Genomic DNA, 20064 nt, shown 5'->3' with positions numbered 1-20064 from the left:
CAAGTGCAGGAACGGTGGCTCAATCTGTCTCAAACTACTACCCTGTAGTTCCTTACCTATTGCTTCCACACTGTTGAAATAGAAGTAGAAAAGCATACCCCAAAGGTCCCACCCATTTTGAGGCACTTAACTCATAGTGACAACTGTCCCCACGCCCCCCAAAATGCAAAACAAAAATCTACCCCCAAACTGTGTCCTTAAATCTCACCCCAAAATATCAGTATGGCATACTTCAGCCTAAAGTGCATTCTCCCAAAGCTAAATGACTGAGAATGAGATTATACTGGGAAGAGTTCTTGTTATCACTCTTGAAACTGTAAAGAAAATAAGAAAGAATAGAAAAAAACCCAGCTAAGTCAGTTTGCATGTAACATTGGGACCAAAACGCCTATTCCAGTTAAGTAAGCGTTGCAGGAAGATCCCTACTACAAATAAGAGGTCACAGACATTACAGGTCCCTCCCAGGACAGAACCAGAAATGTGAATTCCAATGCACACCTGACACATCTGCGTTGGGCCCCCCCTCCTACTCCCCCCAACCCGACCTTGCACGGGACACATTTGCATGGCAGCTGCCTGAATAAGGACCACATCGCAAATGATCTCGTACACTCACTGTCTGGTGTGGTCCGCAGGCCGCATACTAGGCACACTGTCAATTTCAAATGAATGCATACATCTTGGAACTGAAAGAGAATATGTTTGTTCTTTCTGCCTCCTGACATGTAGATAAATTATTCGCATTTTAGAGATGAAGTAAATCTAAACCACAAGTGTGTAGTACTGAAATGGCTTTATCATGGCATGGACTTAGGGCTGTAGCGACAACAGTGATGTACAGAATCAAATAATTCCCACAAATATGTAGGGGGAGGATAAACAGAGGAGAAATTGGATGATCACATATAGAATACACCCAGAAATTACTCACGAGAAAAACACCACATAGCTTAAGTATTTAGACAGAGCTGTGCAAAATAAGATCCAGACTATGAAACAAAGACGGGGGCGGGGCAGGGCAAGTTGGGTGGAAGAGGAAAGAGCTAAAAGGATTGTCATATTGATGGTGCAGTTTTGGGGAAGAGAGTTAGTCCCCCACTCTGAGCCTAGCGTATTGTTCTTTTCTCCTACTATTGTGGAAAGAAGTATTTGGGAGACAGGTAACTTTCAGTCAAACAAATCCCTGTGGTGGCAAGAGAAAGAAGCAAACAAAGGTAGACCGCTGGGATCCACGTCCTTTATTTCCGTCCAAACGCAAAGGCGGATGCGTGAGGTTTGGTAACACGCAAAAAGTAGTCACTCGGCTAATGGCTAATGGGACTCTTCAGATTCCCTCTCCTGAGGGGGAGATGGTTTCTTGCAGAACGAGGTGAAGCAGGTGGTTCTGCTCGGCACTCAACAGTGGCCACATCTCCACCTGCAGCGACTTGACAGCTTCCGTGTCCTTTTCGTGGGTAGCCATGACCAAGGACTGGAGCAGCAGGAAGAGCTCCTCGGGAAGCTGGCCGCTGCTCTCCTGCCCGTGGCTGTCGAAAGCCTCCCAGGAGTACTTCTCCAGGGTGTGGGCATGCTCCGGGAGGAGCTTGGCGGGCGGTGGCTGCAAGAGCAGCAGCAGCAGCACGCGGGACACCTCGCAGCGGACCAGCACGTCCGAGAAGGCGCCCAGGGCGGCGGGAGAGGGCGCGGTCGCAGGGCCGGCGTTCGGAGGGAGCGGCGCAGCGGGCAGGGCGGGGCCCGCGCCGGGCCCCTGCTGGGGCCCCTGCGGCTGTGGCTGCGGCTGCAGCGGTAGCGGCGGCGGCACCGGCTGCACCGGGTGGCTGCCGTGCTCCCTCGCCAGGCGCTGCATGCGCGTGAAGATCGCCAAGGCACCGGTGTAGTCGCGCGCCAGCAGCTGGCAGGAGGCGGCGTCGCCGAGCGCCTGCAGTGCAGCCAGGGGCAGCAGAGGCAGCTGCAGCTGGGCGGCGCGCTGGAAGTGGCCGGCGGCGGCGGCCGGCTGCCCCAGGTCGCGCAGAGCGGCGGCCAGCTCCAGGCACAGGGCGGCGGCGGCCGCTGGCTGGCCCAGCTGGAGGTGCAGACGCACAGCGGCGCCCAAAGCGCTAGCAGCGGCCTGCAGCGGCTCCCCGTAGGCGGCGGGGCAGACGAGGCGCTGGCGCGCGTCGCGCTCTTGCCGCAGGAAGAGGCGGGCGGCCTCGGTGAGCGCCAGCGCCTCCCCGGGCCCGTGGAAGAGCGCCTGCTGGCAGCGCGCCACCGCCAGCTGGCACCAGGCCGCGTATGGCAGGCACTCCTGAACGCGCAGCTCGCGGCCGAGCTGTCCGAACTGCTCGCCGGCCTCCGCCACGTTGGGTTTCCGCAGGAACCGCTTCTTCAGTTTGTTCGACACCTGGCGGTACCTGGCCAGGAAGTCCCCGGCCTCGGGGCCCGGGCCCGCACCGCCTCCCAGTCCGCTCGTGGAAGCCGCCATGTTCGCAGCGCGAGCGCTTCCGCACGTGCCGACGCAGCCACGCGGACGTGCAGGCGCCAGCGGCGAGCTGCGACGTGCCCTGCGTCTGCTCGCGCTAGCCGCGAGACCGCGCCTGCTCGGGAGCCCTGCGCTCCCTCGTTGCTCTGGTGATATGCAAAATGGCGGTTCCTGGGGCCGGGCCTGGCCTGCCTGAGAGCTGCGTATGCAAATCGCGGATCTTCGGGCCTGGAATGGCCAAGAGCCTGCTGTTTCTAGGTGACACGTTGTTTACTCAGGTTGCTACGAGCGTCTCCAAGCATGTCTAATGGAACACGATCAAAACGAAACTCATGATCCCGCGTTACGCTCATTCCGACTTTGCAAATTTTGTTTTTAATGAAGCATTTTTCTAATTGCAAAAATTATAAACAAGGAAAATACCTGGCCAATAGAATGCACTTGTTAGCTTGTTTGTATTATCAGATATATAATATAAAGGTTATCCAACAGAAAGATCATTTAGATCAACTGAAGAGTCCTTGAATTTACAGGCTCACATCTTCCCCAGTATTTCAGGCTTGTAACTAAATATGAAAAAAAAAGTTAACTTTGCATCTTCCTGGATTGTCCCCTCATCATTCCTCATCTTCCTGTCAAAGCTGCTGCCCCATGGGAGTCCCTGCCAACCTCTCTGTCCACCCCTCGACCCTGCAGCACCCTGTTCGCCATTGCAAGTTCACCCTATCACAACGCCGCAGTCATGGTCTTGTGCTCCAACCCAAGGAACTTTATCCTTCTGGGGACTTTGCCAGGCTCAGACTTGCTCAAGGGCAATGGCACAGTCTTCCGTAAGTCAGCCTCACCCCCCACCCCAGCCAGCCTCTCCCACCCAGGTCCACCCCCTGCACTGTCACCATGAGAGACTGCTCCTCTCTCATCCCTGACTCCAGCCCCCCGCCCCCAAGCAGACACCCCCGCCACCCCCATCCACCCAACGAGTTATGTCCCTTGACCACCTCCCACACAAAGTGACTGAAGAATGCACATGGGTTCCTTTAAACAATTTATTGACCTTTTAAAATGACTTTCCCAAGGCACAAGACGGGCCCAGGCTGCCCGGGCTGTGAGCAGGCCTGGAGCCCTAGGGCTGCGGCCTGGGGACCCAGGTCGGTCATGGGGGCAGCTATTGCTGAGGAGGAGCCACCTGGGAGATGGTCGTGTTCCGGAAGAAACCGCTGAGGAGCGAGTTGTTGTGGACGGCCATGTCGATGAACTCCGGAGTGATGCGGCTCTGACCGCTGCTCTGGGCCTCATTGCCTGCCAGCTCCAGGATCTTGGCCGTGAGGTACTCGATGACCGCCGCTAGGTAGACCGGTGCCGTGGAGCCCAGGCGCTGGGTGTAGTGGCCTTCTCTCAGGAGGCGCTCCACGTGGCTCACGGAGAATGGCAGCTCAGGTGCGCTGCTGCGGGAGCGGTTCCGCCTCTGGCGACCAGAAGACCCTCCACGGCTCCTTGGCCCCGGCATTCTCGGCGTCGGGTGCGCTGTCTCCGACCGGCCTAGTTCTGCGGTGCAGTTCGGTGAGGTCCGGTCCCGTTCAGCGAGATGCAGTGGGTGAGGTAAAGTGGGACGAGGTAAGGTGCGATGCGCCAGGCGGTCCCAACCTCTGAAATGGACGTTGCTCAGGTCCCTACTCTGTATCCTAGCAACCACGGAACGGCCGCTCATTGGCAGAGACGCACTCTACCTGGAATGTTCGTTGGGAGGGACCACTGCTTCCCCATTGGCCCCCGTGGGCCTGGGCCTACAAAAAAATGGCGCCTGCAGCAGCCTGCTCACTGGAACCTCTCTTTGAGGCGACTCGGACTTTCCACTGGACAGGGACATTGTGCAGATAAAACAAATGTGTGCCATCCATTGGCACTAGGTATACACTCTGGTGCTGGACGGCCATCACAACTCTCTAGCTGGCACCACTGCAAAAAGTAACCGCTGTACCCGTTGGGCAGTCACTGATTCTTTCTGTACCCCCCCCCACATCCCCTCCCCTGTCCCACCCCTAGACCCCAGGCAACCACTAACCTGCTTCCTGTCCATAGAGTTTTGCCTATTGTGGAGACCTCTTAGAGATGGAATCCTACATACAGTAAATAGGTGGCCTTTTGTGTCTGGCTGCTTTCACTTAGCATCATGTTCTCATTATGGTTCATCCATATGGTAGCATGAATTAGCACTTCATTCCTTTTCATGGCCGATTAACATTCCATTGTATGAACAGACCACATGTTGTGCATCCATTTGTTCATCAGTTGATGGACGTTTAGGTACTTCCACCTTTTCACTATTGTGAATAGCACTGCAGTGAACATTCCTGTACAGGTTTCTGTTTGAACACCTGTTTGCAGTTCTTTAGGGTATATACCATGAATAGATTTATGGGTTTATTTCTGGACTCTTAGTTTTATTGATCTGTGTATTTATCCTTATGTTAGCACCACATATAACTGCAGCTTTATACTAAGTTTTGAAATAGGAAAGTGTGAGTCCTCCAAATTTTTCGTTTTTCAAGGTTATTTTGGCTATTCAAGGTCCCTTGAAATTCCATATGAATTCAAGATTGGCTTTTACAGTTCTATAAAACAGATCATTGGGATTTTGATAGAGATCTACTGAATCTGTAGATAACTTTGGGTAGTATTGCCACCTTAGCAATATTGACTTCCAATCCATGAATGCTGATATCTTCCCATTTTTTAAGTCATCTTTAATTTCTTTCAGCAATGCTTTATAGTTTTCAGTGCACAAGTGTTGCACCTCCTTAGCTTAACTTATTCCTATACATTTTTCTTTAGATGCTATTTTAAATAGAACTGTTATTTCATTTTGGAATTTTCATTGCTAGTATATAGAAACACAACTGATTTTTGTTTGTTGATCTTGTATCCTGCAACTTTGTTGAATTCGTTTATTAACTCTAATAGTGTTTTGTGGGTTTTTTAGGGATTTCTAACATATAGTGTGTTATCTGACAATATAGATAGTTTTACTTCTTCCTTTCTAATTTGGATGTCTTTTATTTCTTTTTCTTGCCTCATTTTCTGGCTAGGACTTCCATTAAAATCTTGAATAGAAGCAGTGAAAGAAAGCATTCTTATCTTGTATCTGATGTGAGGGGGAAAGTTTTCAGTCTTCCCCCATTGCATATGACATTAGCCATGGTTATTTTCTAAATGTCCTTTATTATGTTGAGGAGTTTTCCTTCTATTCCTAGTTTTCTGAGTGTGTGAGTGTGTGAGTGTGTGTGTGTGTGTGTGTGTGTGCGTGCATGTGTGTGTGTGTTTTAATCAAGAAAGGTTGTTGGATTGTGTTGAGTGTTTTTTCCACATCAACTGAGATGATCATGGGGTTTTTTTCTTGTTTGTTTTATTAGTGTGGTATTAATTCAATTTTCTTTGTTTAACCATCCTTGCATTCCTTGGATAATTCCTTCAGAGACAGGGAATGTAATATTTATAATATACTGCTAGATTCAGTTTGCTAAGATTCTTGTGAGGATTTATGCATCCACATTGATTAAGGATATTGGTCTGTAATTTTTTTGCCTTGTAGTATATATGTCTGGATTTGGTATGACAGTAATGCTGGACTTATAGTATGAGTTAGGAAGTTTTCCCTCCTTTTCTAGCTTTTGGAAAAATTTGGGAAGGATTGAAATTAATCTTTCTTTAAACATTTAGTAGAATTCACCAGTGAAGCCACCTAGCACTGTTCCTGGCACATAATACATGGAATCTGGAATTTATGTAGTCATTAACTATTTGTTGAGTTAATATATTGTCTCCCTAAGGAGGTTTCTAATCAAGACACAAGGATTGAGTAAAAAATGAAGAAGAAATATTTATTAAAAATAATGCTGTGATTTCTGGGACAATGCTATAAATTTATTAATATTTTTATCTCAGAGGAATAAAAACCTGATACATGGCAGAAAAAAATTAATTCCCCATAATACGATAAATCTGATGTGTGATTATATAACAGACTTACATTGATACCTGTTTTAGTTTATTCAAGCAGATATTGAATGCTAGGTATTTTATGCAAGATGATTTTCAACTTTCCTTATACTATATGCCATATTTTGATTCTAGGCCTTTTAAATTGGCATTACTACTACGTTTCTCAGACAGTGTTCCTTTTCCCTTAGATATGTCATGTACTTTTCTCTAGAATCTAGACATGTCAAGGTCCTAAACCCTACATGTTGGATATTAACATGTTTCTCATGAATTCTTATACAAGGAATCACTAATTAATGCTCTACAGTTCATACACACACACACACACACACACACAGCCCACATTCCCACATTATTGGAAGATCATTCTGAGACCAGTGTGGTAACTGCCCACTACCAGTCTTCATTCACAGCCAACTCTGCCCTAAACTAGTACTTCTCAAACGTCATGCTCTGATTTAGTAGGTCTGGAATAGGGCCCAAGACATGACATTTCTAATTTCTCCTAGGTGATGCTGATGCATCTGGTCTGTGGCCCACACTGGATTACCAAAGCCCTAAATGGTTTTCTCAACATTTATGAGCCTTTTACTAGGCCCCAAAATAGGCTACTTCACCTACTCAGACCTAATCTCCCTTGTTCCATTCCTCTTCCTATCCCAACATCCGTCTAGCCAGAATGGTTCTGAGTTGGATGCTTTTGAGAAAGAAAAATTAGAAGGAAGATAAGATTGGGAGGAATTGATTTTTGCTCTATCTTCACTTTCCATGTGTCTGTGCTAATCCCTCCCTACAGGTCTTCTTTGGCAATGTGGATTCATCTGGGATAAAACACAATACTTTTAACCCTCCAATTATTGCTCAGTACATCCGTTTGCACCCGACACACTACAGCATCCGCAGCACTCTTCGCATGGAGTTGATGGGCTGTGATTTAAACAGTAAGTGCCAAGTAATCCTATATCCTTCCCTCTCCCAACCATGAGTAGGATAATTAACCGTCCTAGTTTTCCCAAGACTGGGGGGATTTCTCAGGATGCAGAACTACGAATGCTAAAACCAGCACAATCCTGGACAATCGCAGGACTTGGCCATTCTAACCATGGGATTCCCCAGGGGCAGCCACCTCCTGTGCTACTATTAGTGAGACAAATCAAAATCAAACAAAACTGAGCAAAGCTGACCAGAAAACAGAGGGCAGGTTAACAATGACAGAATTTGTGCAAAAATTAATGCCTGGGAAATGACATCATGATGACAGTAGCCCTAGAGTGTCAGTGAAGGCAGGCTAGGGGAACAAAGGATGCATCTTGTTTGTGTGATTACATTCTCCTTTCATTTCTTTGAGGCTGCAGCATTCCATTGGGAATGGAGAATAAAGCAATATCAGATGCACAGATTACTGCCTCATCTTACTTGAACAATATGTTTGCCACCTGGTCTCCTTCACAAGCCCGACTTCACCTCCAGGGGAGGACTAATGCCTGGAGACCCCAGGTAAGAGGCAACAACTTTTCAATTTAACTGATGCAGAGCGGAGGTTAGTGTTTGGGAAAGAATAAAGAAAGCCCTTGACTGTTTCTTCAGAGGTATTTTTCACCTGGTTGTTCCCAAGAGGGTCAAGGAAGGTTGACTATGGGCAGAAAACCCCACAGATATTTAGTAGTGCCATGTGATTTCACACAATATCCACTGGGGGAAATGATCCCTAATTGAACCTCCTGGAAACAGAATCTCTTTATGCAGTACTGGGCTAACATCTGTCAAAGAATTGTAGTAGCTGAAGTCCAGTTTTAGATAGAGAAATATTAACAATTAGCCCTTTTTACAGGTTTTTCAGTGCTTCAAAGGAAAGGGTCACAGTTATGTACAGTTCATTAGGCACCATTCTTTTCCAGAACCATTCAGTATGTGATTTTCAATCACTGAAGAGCATTTGGGGATGAATGGAGTTAATGACCTCTGTTCTTCCAGGGGCTTGTTTTAAATAAAACAGGTTGTATAACATATTGTCAAATTTTAATATGCTAGTCAGTCTATATATGGCTCATATATTCATTCAGCAAACACTTACTGAACACCTATTAAATAGCTGACCCTGGGAATACTGAGAGGAATCATGAAAAATGTCAGCCCTCAAGTTGCTTAGAGTCTAAAAAGGGAGACTGACAGACGATTGAAATACAGAGTATAAGTGTTGTGACATGGTTAATAAGAAGGGATTTGGGGATTCTGGGAGCAAATAGTGACCAACAGTCTAACTAACTTCCTCAGGCGAATAATCCAGAAGAGTGGCTGCAAGTGGACTTCCAGAAGACAATGAAAGTTACAGGAATAACTACCCAGGGGGTGAAATCTCTGCTTACCAGCATGTACGTGAAGGAGTTCCTCATCTCCAGTAGTCAAGATGGCCATAACTGGACTCCATTTCTTCAGAATGGCAAAGTAAAGGTATGCTGGTCTCATAGCAAATGCATAAAACCTCTCCTAGAGGTTGCATTTAGAGACATAACAAGGTTTATATATGACCAAGCTTTCAGGATAAACTTTACTGAGTATCTATAGTGAAATGACATTATGAAACATATTCTGGGAGGACACAGTGACACCAAGCAAGGACCTATAATCCCCAGGAAAGGACAGAGTAGAGCCAAAAGTTGATTTTCCTCACAAATATTGATGTCACCAGGATTATGGCAAGAATCAGAGGGGTGAAGAAGAATGACAGTTATTTACCAAATGCTTAATGATGTCTGTATCCTCATCAGCAACTTAGATTCCCAAGCCTCGTTGACCTTTAACTTTAGTGACCCAGTCTTTCTTCTACATGTTGGTTTGCTAGATAAGTCAACAAATAATGCTAATTAGAGGACATGACATAAAGTCTTTCCATCTCATGAGTTATAAGAGAATGAATAGTTCATCTCTATCATCTCTTTTATCTTCTTTTTCACGAAGAATGGTGTGGCCCTTACTAATCTCTCTAGTACAGTCTCTTGCCACTTCCTCCTGTGCTCTCTAAGCTCCACCCATACTAAGGAGCTCTCAAGTCCCTAAAAACAGCATGTTCTTTCTCACAACAGGCTTTTATATATACTGTTTCTTCTACCCGGAACATTTTTTTCTAAGTACTTCCTACTGCCCCTTTCATCTGGATCATGTTTTAAAAGTCTCAGATAAATATCATCTCCTCCAAGAATTCCCTGGTCCCTCAAAACTGGATTAAAGACTTCTGTTTTGGGCAATTTAGTGGACTAGAGTATAGATAACATACATTCTGGAGGACAGTCCCATTTTTAAAAAGGGTATAGCTCTGATGTATGCTACAATATGGATGAACCTTGAAAACATTATGCTAAATTAAACAGGCCAGACATGAAAAGACAAATATTGTATGATTCCACTTGTATGAGTGTATTTGTTAGGGTTCTCCAGAAAAATGTAACCAATAGGATGTGCATATGTGTGTATGCATGTGTATGTGTGTGTCTATGTATAAAGAGATTTATTATAAGGAATTGGCTCACATGATTATGGAGACTGACAAGTCCCATGATCTTCAGGGTGAATCAGCAAGCTAGAGACCCAGGAGAGCCAATGGTTTAGTTCCAGTCCAAGTCCAAAGGCCTGAGAACCAGCAAAGATAATGGTGTAAGTTCCAGGCTGAAAGCTAACAGGCTTAAGACCCAGAAAGAGCCAATATTTCAGTTTAAGCCTAAAGGCTGAAGAAAGCCAATGTCCTAGTTCAAAGGCAGTCAGGCAGAAAGAATACTCTCTTGCCCAAAGAAGGGGCAGCCTTTTCGTTCTATTCAAGCCTTCAATTGATTGTTTGACACTCACCCAATTTAGGAAGAGCAATCTGCTTTACTCACTCAACCATTTAAATGTTAATCTCATCTGAAACACCCTCATAGACACACCCAGAATAATGTTTGACCAAATATCTGGGTACCCCATGGCCTAATCAAGTTGACACACAAAATTAACAATTATAATGAGGTATCCAGAATAGATAAATTCATCAAGACTGAAAGTAGAATAGAGGTTACTAAAGGCTGTGGGGAGGGGAGAATGGAGAGTTATTGTTTAACGGGGACAGAGTTTCAGTTTTACAAGATAGAGTTCTGGAGACAGATGGTGTTGATGGTTACACAACATTATGAATGTATTTAATGCCACTGAACTGTACACTTAAAAATGGTTAAAACAGTAAATTATGTTATGTATATATTACCACAACAAACAAAGCAATATCACTGATAGTACATACTTCTTAATGCATTGCTACACTCAGCAAAGAAAGGAGGAATTTCCAGCCTCCTCACCCACAACAGCAAAAAAAAAAGAAGAAAAAACGCTTTTATTTTAAAATAATGGGCTAAAGAAAACGGAGGCAAGCAACCTATCAGATACAAAGTTCAAAACAATGGTTGTAAGGATGCTCAAGGAACTTAGTGAGAACTTCAACAAGAGATAGCAAGCATAAAAAAGCCCATAGAAACCATAAAAAAGAACCAGTCAGAAGTGAAGAATACAATAAATGGAATGAAGAATGCACTAGAAGGAATCACCAGTAGACTAGATTAAGCAGAGGATTAAATCAATGGTTTGGAAGACCAGGTAGCATAAAACACCCCATTGGAAGAGCAAAAAGAAAAAAGAATCCAAAAAAATGAGGATAGTTTAAGAGACCTCTGAGACAACATCAATCGTAACAACATTTGCATTATAGGAGTACCAAAAGGAAAAGAGAGTAAGCAAGGGATTGAGAACCTATTTGAAGAAATAATGACAGAAAGCTTCCCTAATCTGGTGAAGGAAATAGACATACAAGTCCAGGAATCACAGAGACTCCAAACAAAATGAACCCAAACAGGCCCACACCGACACATTATAATTACAATGGCAAAGGTTAAAGACAAAGAGAGAATCCTAGAATCAGCAAGGGAGCTTATAAGAGAGCAGTAACTTATAAGGGGGCTCCCATAAGATTGCCAGCTGATTTCTCAACAGAAACTTTACAGGCCAGAAGGGATTGGCACAAAATATTTAACGTGATGAAAAGCAAGGACCTACAACTAAGATTACTCTAACCAGAAAAGCTATCATTTAGAATTGAAAGACAGATAAAGAACTTCCCACACAAGAAAAAGCTAAAGGAGTTCATCAGCTCCAAACCAGTATTACAAGGAATCTTAGAGGGAGTGCTTTAAGATGGAAAAAAAGGACAAATTATCAATAATAAAATGACAATAGCTACATATCTATCAACAATTACTTTCAATGTAAATGGAATAAATGCTCCACTTAAAAGACATACGAGGGCTGAATGGATGAGAAAACAAAACCCTTACATATGCTGCCTACAAGAGAATCACTTCAGATTGAAAGACACACACAGACTGAAAGTAAAGGGATGGAAAAAGACATTTCATGAAAATGGAAACAAACAAAAAACTGGGGTAGCAATACTGATACCAGACAAAATAGACTTTAAAACAAAGGCTATAACAAGAGACAAACAAGTACCTAGTAATCAAAACTTCAGGATATTTATCTGAAGAAACCAAAACACTACTTCGAGGGGACGTGTGCATCCATATGTTTATTGAAGCATTGTTTACAATGGCCAAGATGTGGAGGCAGCTTGGGTGCTTGTCGATGGAAGAATGGATAAAGATGAGGTGGTACATATATATATATAATGGAATATTACTCAGCCATAGAGGGGACTGGGTTCTTGCCATCTGCAGTGGCATCGATGGACCTGGAGAGTACTGTGCTGAGTGGAGTGTCAGACAGAGAAAGACAGATGCAATGTAATTTTGCTTATATGTGGAATCTAAAGAACAAATAAAACAGAAACAAACTCATAGATACAGAGAACATATTGATGGTTGCCAGATTGAGAGAGGAGGGTGAGTGACAAAGGGGAAGGGATTAAGAGGTACAAATTGGTTGTTACACAGTCATCATGGGGATGTAAGGTATAACATAAGGACTATAGTCAATAATATTGTAATAACTATGTATGGTGTCATATTGGTACTAGATTTGTTGGGGTGATAGATGGGAGGGAGTTAGGGGAACAGGGTGAAATAGGTGAAGGCATTAAGAAGTACAATTACAAAACAGTCCTGAGGATGTAAAGTACAGCATAAGGAATATAGTCAATAATATTGTAATAACTGTATATGGTGCCGGGTGGGTACTTGACTAGTCAGGGGATCACTTCTTAAATTATACAAATGTCTAACCACTATGCTGTATACCTGAAATTAATATAAAATAATATTGAATGTCAGTTGTAATTGAAAATTTTCAAAGTGGCAGGTGGGGTGGAGAATGAAGAGGGATAAGAGGTAAATTTCCAGGTATAAAACAAATAAATCATGGGATGTAATGTACAGCATGGGGAATATAGTCAATAATACTGTGATAACATAGTACAGTGTCAGATGGTTGCTGGACTTATGGTGATCACTTCTTTCAGTATATAAATGTTGAATAACTTTGGTGTATACCTGAAACTAATATGATATTGTATGTTAGCTATATTTTAATAAAAATCTTTAAAAAGTAAAATAAAATAAATTGAAAAAAGTTAATGGTCAAAAACAGAAAAAAATACATTTTTTAATGTTAAAAAAAGAAATTGAAAAGACAACCCACTGTTTGAGAGAAAATATTTGTCAATCATATGTTTGATAAATAATCTAGTATCCAGGATATGAAAAGAACTCTTAAATTCAACAACAAACAACAACCATACTTAAAAATAGCAAAGGACTTCAACAGGCATTTCTCCAAGGAAGATATGCAAGTAGCCAACAAATACATGACCATCAACATCACTAGTTAGCAGGGAAATGCAAGTCAAAACCATAATGATATATCACTTCACACCTAGTAAGATGATTATAATTTTTTTAAATACAGAAAATAAAAATTGTTAGCAACTATGTAGAAAAATTGGAACCACATTTCTGATGGGAATGTGAGATGGGACAACCACTATAGAAAACATTTTGGTGGTTCTTCAATAAGGTAAACATAGAACTACCAAATAATCCAGCAATTCCACTACTGGGTAGGTACCCAAAAGAATAAAAATAGGCAATTAACAAAAACTTGTACATCAATGCTCATAGCAGCACTATTTATAGTAGCCAACAGGTGAAAATGACCCAAATTTCCATCAACTGATAGAGAAACAAAATTTGGTCTACCCATACAATGGAATATTATTCAGCCATAAAAAAATAAAAGTACTGATACATGCTGCAACATGGATGAACCTTTAAAACATACTAAGTAAAAGAATCCAGACATAAAGGCCACATATTGTATGATTCCATTTATATGAAATACCCAGAATAGGCAAATCCATAGAGACAAAAAGAACATATTAGTGATTGCCAGAGTATTGGAGGGAAGGGTGAATTGGGGGATGGGTACTGAATTTTCTTTGGAGTGATAGAAATATTCTGGAACTAGATAGTGGTGAATCCACTAAATGCCACTAAATTTTACACTTTAAAATGCTTAAGGTGGTAAATTTTGTTTTATATACATTTACCACAATAAAAAGAAACCAGAAGACACATATATTACCACAAAAAGAGTGATGAACTCACAGCTGATTTCTAAACAAGAATGAAAATCAGAAGACAATGATATCTACATGACACTAAAAGGAAGAATCTGAAACCTCTCCAGAAAAAGACAATCAAGTAACAATTTCTTTCATGCATTAAAGCAATAACTAAACAAGTTTCCAACATACGAGTGGTTTTACCACCCATTAAGATCCTGCCAACATAAAAAATAAGAGTATACTTATTAACCTCATGTAAGTAAATTTGAAAAATTAGGTAAAATGGATAATTCCTAGTAAATATAACTTACCTGAGAAGGAATAAGAAACCTTGAAACTCCTATAACCTTCGAGAAATTGAATTGGTGTTCAAAAATCTCCCTACAAAGAAAACTCCAGGTCCAGATGGTGACTCTAAATAACGTGCCAAATTTTCAAGGGATACACAATACCAATATTACAAAGATTCTTCCAGAGAATGGAAAAAAGATTGTGCATTATCCAATTTTTTTTATGAAGAGAACAAAACCCAACAAGGACAATTTTATTAGAAAGGAAAATAATAGGCCAATTTTATTAATGAACATAGATCTGAAACAAAATATTAGTTGCATTTATCCTAGGAATGCAAGGTTGGCTTAACATTAGAAAATTAATATAATCCATCACATTAATGGACGGAGGGATTATATGACCAATGAATGCTGAAAAAACATTTCATAAAATTCGACATTGGTTTAATGGGGAAAAAAAGCAAACTAAGACTAGAAGAAAAATTAATTAATCTGATAAAGGTTATTCACAATAATCTTATAGGAAATATATTTTAGCTGAAACACAGGAAGCTTTCCCTTTGAGATTAAGATAAGGATTCCCACTGTACCAATTATGTATTGCTGTATAATAAACTACACCGAAACCTGGTCACAATTTTGTGGATCAGGCATTTAGATTGATCTGGCTGGCTGGCTTGTCTGTGATCCATGTAATATCAGTGGGGATGGATGGATGGATCCTCTTCCTAGATGGCTTGAAAGTATGTGGTACTAGAGGTGACAGGTTTGGAGAGGCACTGCTTCTAGTGAAGGAGGATACGCACATTGGAGGTGATGAACAACAACAACAACAAAAAGGCAAGTGGTGGAGATTAAGTGTCTTATAAAAGCAAAAACAAATCATAGGAAACAAATTTCTTTCTGTCCCACCTATTAAAGAAACTGCACTTCACTTTACCAACAGTAGAAGGGGCTCATGGACTAAGAAATCTAATTAGCCACCCAAGCCTCTTATTTCTGCCTACATGAAATCACCTCTTGTTGCTGAAACAAGAAAATATAAGGAGTTTCTAAATAAACAGAAAATGACAAATAAGATAAAAGGTGTTATTGTTCTTGATTGTTCATTCCCTCCTTCCTTGAAAACTCCATTGACTTCATTTTGATGAATGGAACGTAAGTAGACATGACATACACCACTTCCAAACAGAAGCTTTAAATGTAATTGCATGTCTGACTCAGTCTCTTGTGCATACTCCTTCTGCCATCAGATAAAAATGTAGAAGAATTTACAAAATTAGGAAATCAATTTGCAACTACCAATATATTATTTAATGGCTTGTAAGGAACTTCAAAGGATGATAAAACCATTGAATGATAGCTTCATGAAGAACAGAATATTTACATGGTCTCAAAGTATCACCTCACACATTGTTAGGAAAAGGAAATGGCTACCTTTATTACAGAGAGATCTAGTGGAACTTTGTATCATCAGTAATGAGACAAACTGGCATCATGTGTCTCCTGATGTGATGTGGTGGGAAGGACACATTACCTACTTAGTATTCTCATTAAAAATGTTTAACCAAAATCAAATAATGAGAAAGCGGTCACACAAATTTAAAATGTGGGATATTCTACAACTTTTTGAAATGTCATGAAGGACCAAAAAAAGATCAGAGGAAAAAAAAAAAAGATCAGAGGGCAGGAGTCTGTTCTAGATTAAAGGAGATTCAAAGAGATATGATAAGTAAATGCAATGGGAGATCTTTTATTAAATCCTGGATTGGAAAAACTGTATAAAGGATATCATTGTGATATCAACAGTATATTTGTTGGGTATAATAGTGTTATTCTGTGATTATGTAGAAAAATAACCTTATTTTTAGGTTTGGCACGCTGAGGTATTTCAAAGGAAAATGCCATGATGTTTATAACTTCCTTCCAAGGGGTTCAGAAAATATGTGTGTGTGTGTGCGTGCGTGTGCATTTGTGTGTATTTGGAGAGAAAGAAAGTAAATATCTCAATATATTAACAATTGATGAGTCTAGTTGAATGAGTTGTGTTCGTTGTATTGTTCTTTTAATGTCTTAAGATTGATAATATTTCAAAATAAAAACTTGAGTGGAAATAACAAGGAATAAGTCTCACAAATGTACAAGCCTCCAAATATACCATAAACTTTTGTCAAAGAATCTCAGAACGGGGACCTTGATGTTTCTCAAAAGTTTCCTCCAACTTTAACAAAAGTTTATAGTATATTTGCCATGTATATACATTATGCTCTATATTCTACAAGTGGAAGATAGACCAGTGACCAAGGTCTCTGTCCTCATGGAGCTGACATTTGGTGATGAAAGCAGAGGGAACAGTCAATAACCACAGAACAGATAAATGAGATGATATTGAATGCTATGAAGAAAAAGAACAAGTTGAGATTTAGAGTCAACAAGAGTCCTATCTCAGTTGGCATCAATCTCTCTAAAGAGATGACATTTAAACTAAGACCCAAAGGATAAAAAAGGGCTAACAGAAGGGGTAAGAGCATTCCAAACAGAGGGAAGCACACATACAAAGACTCTCAGGTTAAAAAAGAATTAGCGCTGTCCAGAAACTAAAGACAAAGGCTTCCACAGCAGGCAAGCAGGGTGCTCTTAACAATAGATGTTACATCCGCTTTCCCTGGCCATGTTGGAGAAACATATTTTTTTTCTCTGTTCGATGACTGATAAATGCTATCTTTCCTCTTTCAGGTTTTTCAGGGAAATCAAGACTCCTTCACACCTGTGCTGAACTCTCTAGACCCACCGCTATTGACACGCTACCTTAGGATTCACCCACAGAGCTGGGTGCACCAGATTGCCCTACGGCTGGAGGTTCTGGGCTGCGAGGCACAGCAGCTGTACTGAGCACGACAAGAAATAAAGTATGGGACCTTGGGCATTTTCAAGGGAATAGTTCTGAGATATTCAAAAATTCTCCTAATCCAATAAAACCACTATAACGTAGAATTCCCTCCATAAAATGTAGTAAAATACGATTGTTTATGTAGTATACAGTCTTATAGGATAGTTTTAAGTGCCCTCCCACCCCTATTAACATGGTACCCCCAGGATAAACAACCATCCCACTCTGGCCTAGACTGACCTGGTTTTAGCAAAGCCCTGGCAGTCCCCTTGCCCCTCCACCCGGGGCCAAGCCATTTGCTAACTCCAGTCCAACAGTCCTCCCAGACTTGCCTTCTACCTCTGAGCCTGGCCTCCGGGTTACTTCCTGATCCATGCTGTCACCAGTGCCATCATTTTTCTATATATTTAAACTATACAGTCCAAACAGATGCTGCCCAAAGCCTTCCAAATTAATTATCATTATTCTTGTGTTTTCTGGGAATGTTGCACCCTATTTAACTCTTGAGCATTTGCTGCAGCTTCTCCCAGATTGGTCCTTCCTTTCAATGTAGTTAGGCAATAAGAAATGAGGAAACCCATCTGGAAAGCATTGTCCTCCTGACAAATTAGGTCTCTCACACAGCCACCACTTCCTCTTTTGTAGAAAAACGATGTGTTTAAAGTTGGCAGATGATATTCATGATGTAAGCATTTCAGATTAGGCTTCGTACATTTAAAATAATACTCTTGCTTTTGAATTATCCGTGTCAAGCCATGGAACAAAACATATTTGGGGATCATATCATCACAGCCTTGAAGTTAAAAGGCAAGTCATTTGGACAATCTGCAAAATGGAAATAACATAAGAACTACTACATTAAAGTCTATTTTTTGCCTCCTTAAGGACAGAAATAATTATCTAATTCAGTCATCTGGGGGCATTGCTGGTGGTACATTCTTATCTCAAAATCTGTTGTTCGTAAACTGAGTCTCATTGGTGGGATTCAAGAGCCTCCAAATCCCCTGAATTAGATACAACATTATGAATGCATGTGTGCATTTTTCTGGCAGGAGTGTCCAAAGATTTAATAAGATTTTAAAGGATGAATGGTTTTAAAAATCTCAGAAGGATGTGGAAATAAAGCCATTGATTTGGTCTTAATTGTAATCAACAACAGCAAAATAGGTTAGGATCAGAAAAGTATCGGGAATCTTGAAATAAAATGACAATGTCCCCGTAAAATGGTGGTGGCCAAGAAGGTAATAATTACGATAGGCTTCTAAAGGACATATTTTTAATATTTCCACAGAAAAATGAGGGAAATCCATGGCTATCTGGGATAGGAGATACATCATAATTCTAATAATGCATTCATTTTACTCCCTTTGTAAGCTAATTTCCTGCTAAAATGACACAACAGAAATGTAACAGGGAAATTCTATACCAGGACTGAAAACTACAATCCCACTAACATAGTTGAAATACCAGGAAGTCAGAAGAAAATTGATCTGATTAAAGCAGAGAGAAAACACCCCAGTTTACCAGTTCCACCCACAAAAGGAACCCCACCTGCTCCACGGCTGATAGATAAGGTTTTGAAGAATTGACTGCTTCTTACATATGCCCGCCCCCATCACTATGACACACAAACATCTGGAAACATCAAGGGGACTAGAGGCAAGGACAAACCATAGATCAGGCAGAAGAAACATCCAAAGTTTACAATTCAGGGCAATTTGAAAACAGTTCTTAGGATAAGAAAAAAATTCATTGCAATATCAGAAAAGGCAAAAGAATAGTTTTTTGTTTTGTTTTGTTTTCTACACTAGAGCATTTTCTAATAATCCTGCTTGACCCTGATCTGACCCTTTTGGGGACTGTACCATAGCTGTCACAGTATAATCACAATCCACAACTAATTAAGGTGCAAATGTTTTATAGTCTTATAAGATTCTGTTAAGGTTAGAGGATAATTTACAGAAATCAATAAGTTGTTTTTCTTTATAGCTTCATAGAGAACTTAACCCCAAAGGTGATATGGTTTTATTTTCTGCAAAAGGTTAAACACTCTTATCTCTAATTTAATAATCTTGTTTTGACATTTTTTTCCTATTGACTATACATATACATCTCTGTTTCTCACATGTCCTCGAAACCAGCTCTTTTGTCTTTGTGCCGATTTCCTCAATAAGTGGTTAAATAAAACATGGACATATACAAACAAATGCCTTTGAGAGTTGTGTTTTCACACTGGAAATAAAAATGTGAACAGTGATATTAAAAAAAAACAAATAGAGGTACTGAATGGTAGGATGGACACTTTAGAAAAACAAATTAGTAAGTTAGAAAACCAGATTTAAATTGAACTCAGAGTAAAAAGTGATATCATTTATGAGAGATGAAATAAAATTTTAAAAATTAGAAATGAAGCCTTGATCCAGTAGGAGAGCTTATATAGAAAGAGACTGAGAGAGCAAGAGGGCATTGCTGTTCAATGGATATAGTTTCAGTTATGCTAGATGAATAAATTACAGAGGTCAGCCATGCAACATTGTTTCTATAGTTACAATAAGGTATTGTGTACTTCAAAATTTGTTGAGAGGGTAGATCTCGTGTTAAGTGTTCTTACCACAATCAAAATTGAATGTCCTGAAGGAAGGATCAGGGTGAATGTGGTCAAGTAAATCAATAGTAGAAAATGTCTTTGAGATGAAATAAGACAAACTTGAGTCTTCAGATCAGTCATGAATTAAAGAAGGACCAGAACAGAACATAGTCTGGGACCAATGTTAAATTTCAGGGATAATGTAGAAGAATGAGATTGTGCATTGTTTACTGGCATAAA

The 20064-nt window shown here is 41.1% G+C and overlaps 3 protein-coding genes across 3 annotated transcripts in view; 1 reads left to right on the top strand and 2 right to left on the bottom strand.

Annotated features, from left to right (window-relative positions):
• F8 (coagulation factor VIII) overlaps positions 1–19444 on the top strand; it is a 120598-nt gene extending 101154 nt beyond the window's left edge. Inside the window, exons 23-26 of the mRNA XM_019716077.3 lie at positions 7254–7398; positions 7806–7954; positions 8732–8908; positions 17084–19444. Of these exons, the coding sequence (XP_019571636.3) occupies positions 7254–7398; positions 7806–7954; positions 8732–8908; positions 17084–17239 (627 nt within the window). The 3' untranslated portion in view covers positions 17240–19444. The remainder of the gene's footprint in view (positions 1–7253; positions 7399–7805; positions 7955–8731; positions 8909–17083) is intronic.
• Positions 1218–2659, bottom strand: F8A1 (coagulation factor VIII associated 1). The gene has a single exon (XM_019716079.3). The coding sequence runs from the start codon at positions 2459–2461 to the stop codon at positions 1325–1327; it is 1137 nt and encodes a 378-aa protein (XP_019571638.3). The 5' UTR covers positions 2462–2659; the 3' UTR covers positions 1218–1324.
• H2AB1 (H2A.B variant histone 1) lies at positions 2985–4072 on the bottom strand. The gene has a single exon (XM_019716067.3). The coding sequence runs from the start codon at positions 3963–3965 to the stop codon at positions 3624–3626; it is 342 nt and encodes a 113-aa protein (XP_019571626.2). The 5' UTR covers positions 3966–4072; the 3' UTR covers positions 2985–3623.
• Positions 19445–20064: the final 620 nt, after the last annotated feature.

Source organism: Rhinolophus sinicus, chromosome 18 (assembly GCF_057876585.1).
Source record: "Rhinolophus sinicus isolate RSI-liver-muscle chromosome 18, RSI-T2T, whole genome shotgun sequence".
NCBI lineage: Eukaryota > Metazoa > Chordata > Mammalia > Chiroptera > Rhinolophidae > Rhinolophus > Rhinolophus sinicus.
Note: the sequence above shows the minus strand (reverse complement) of the source record. Positions and strands in the feature narration are given on the sequence as shown.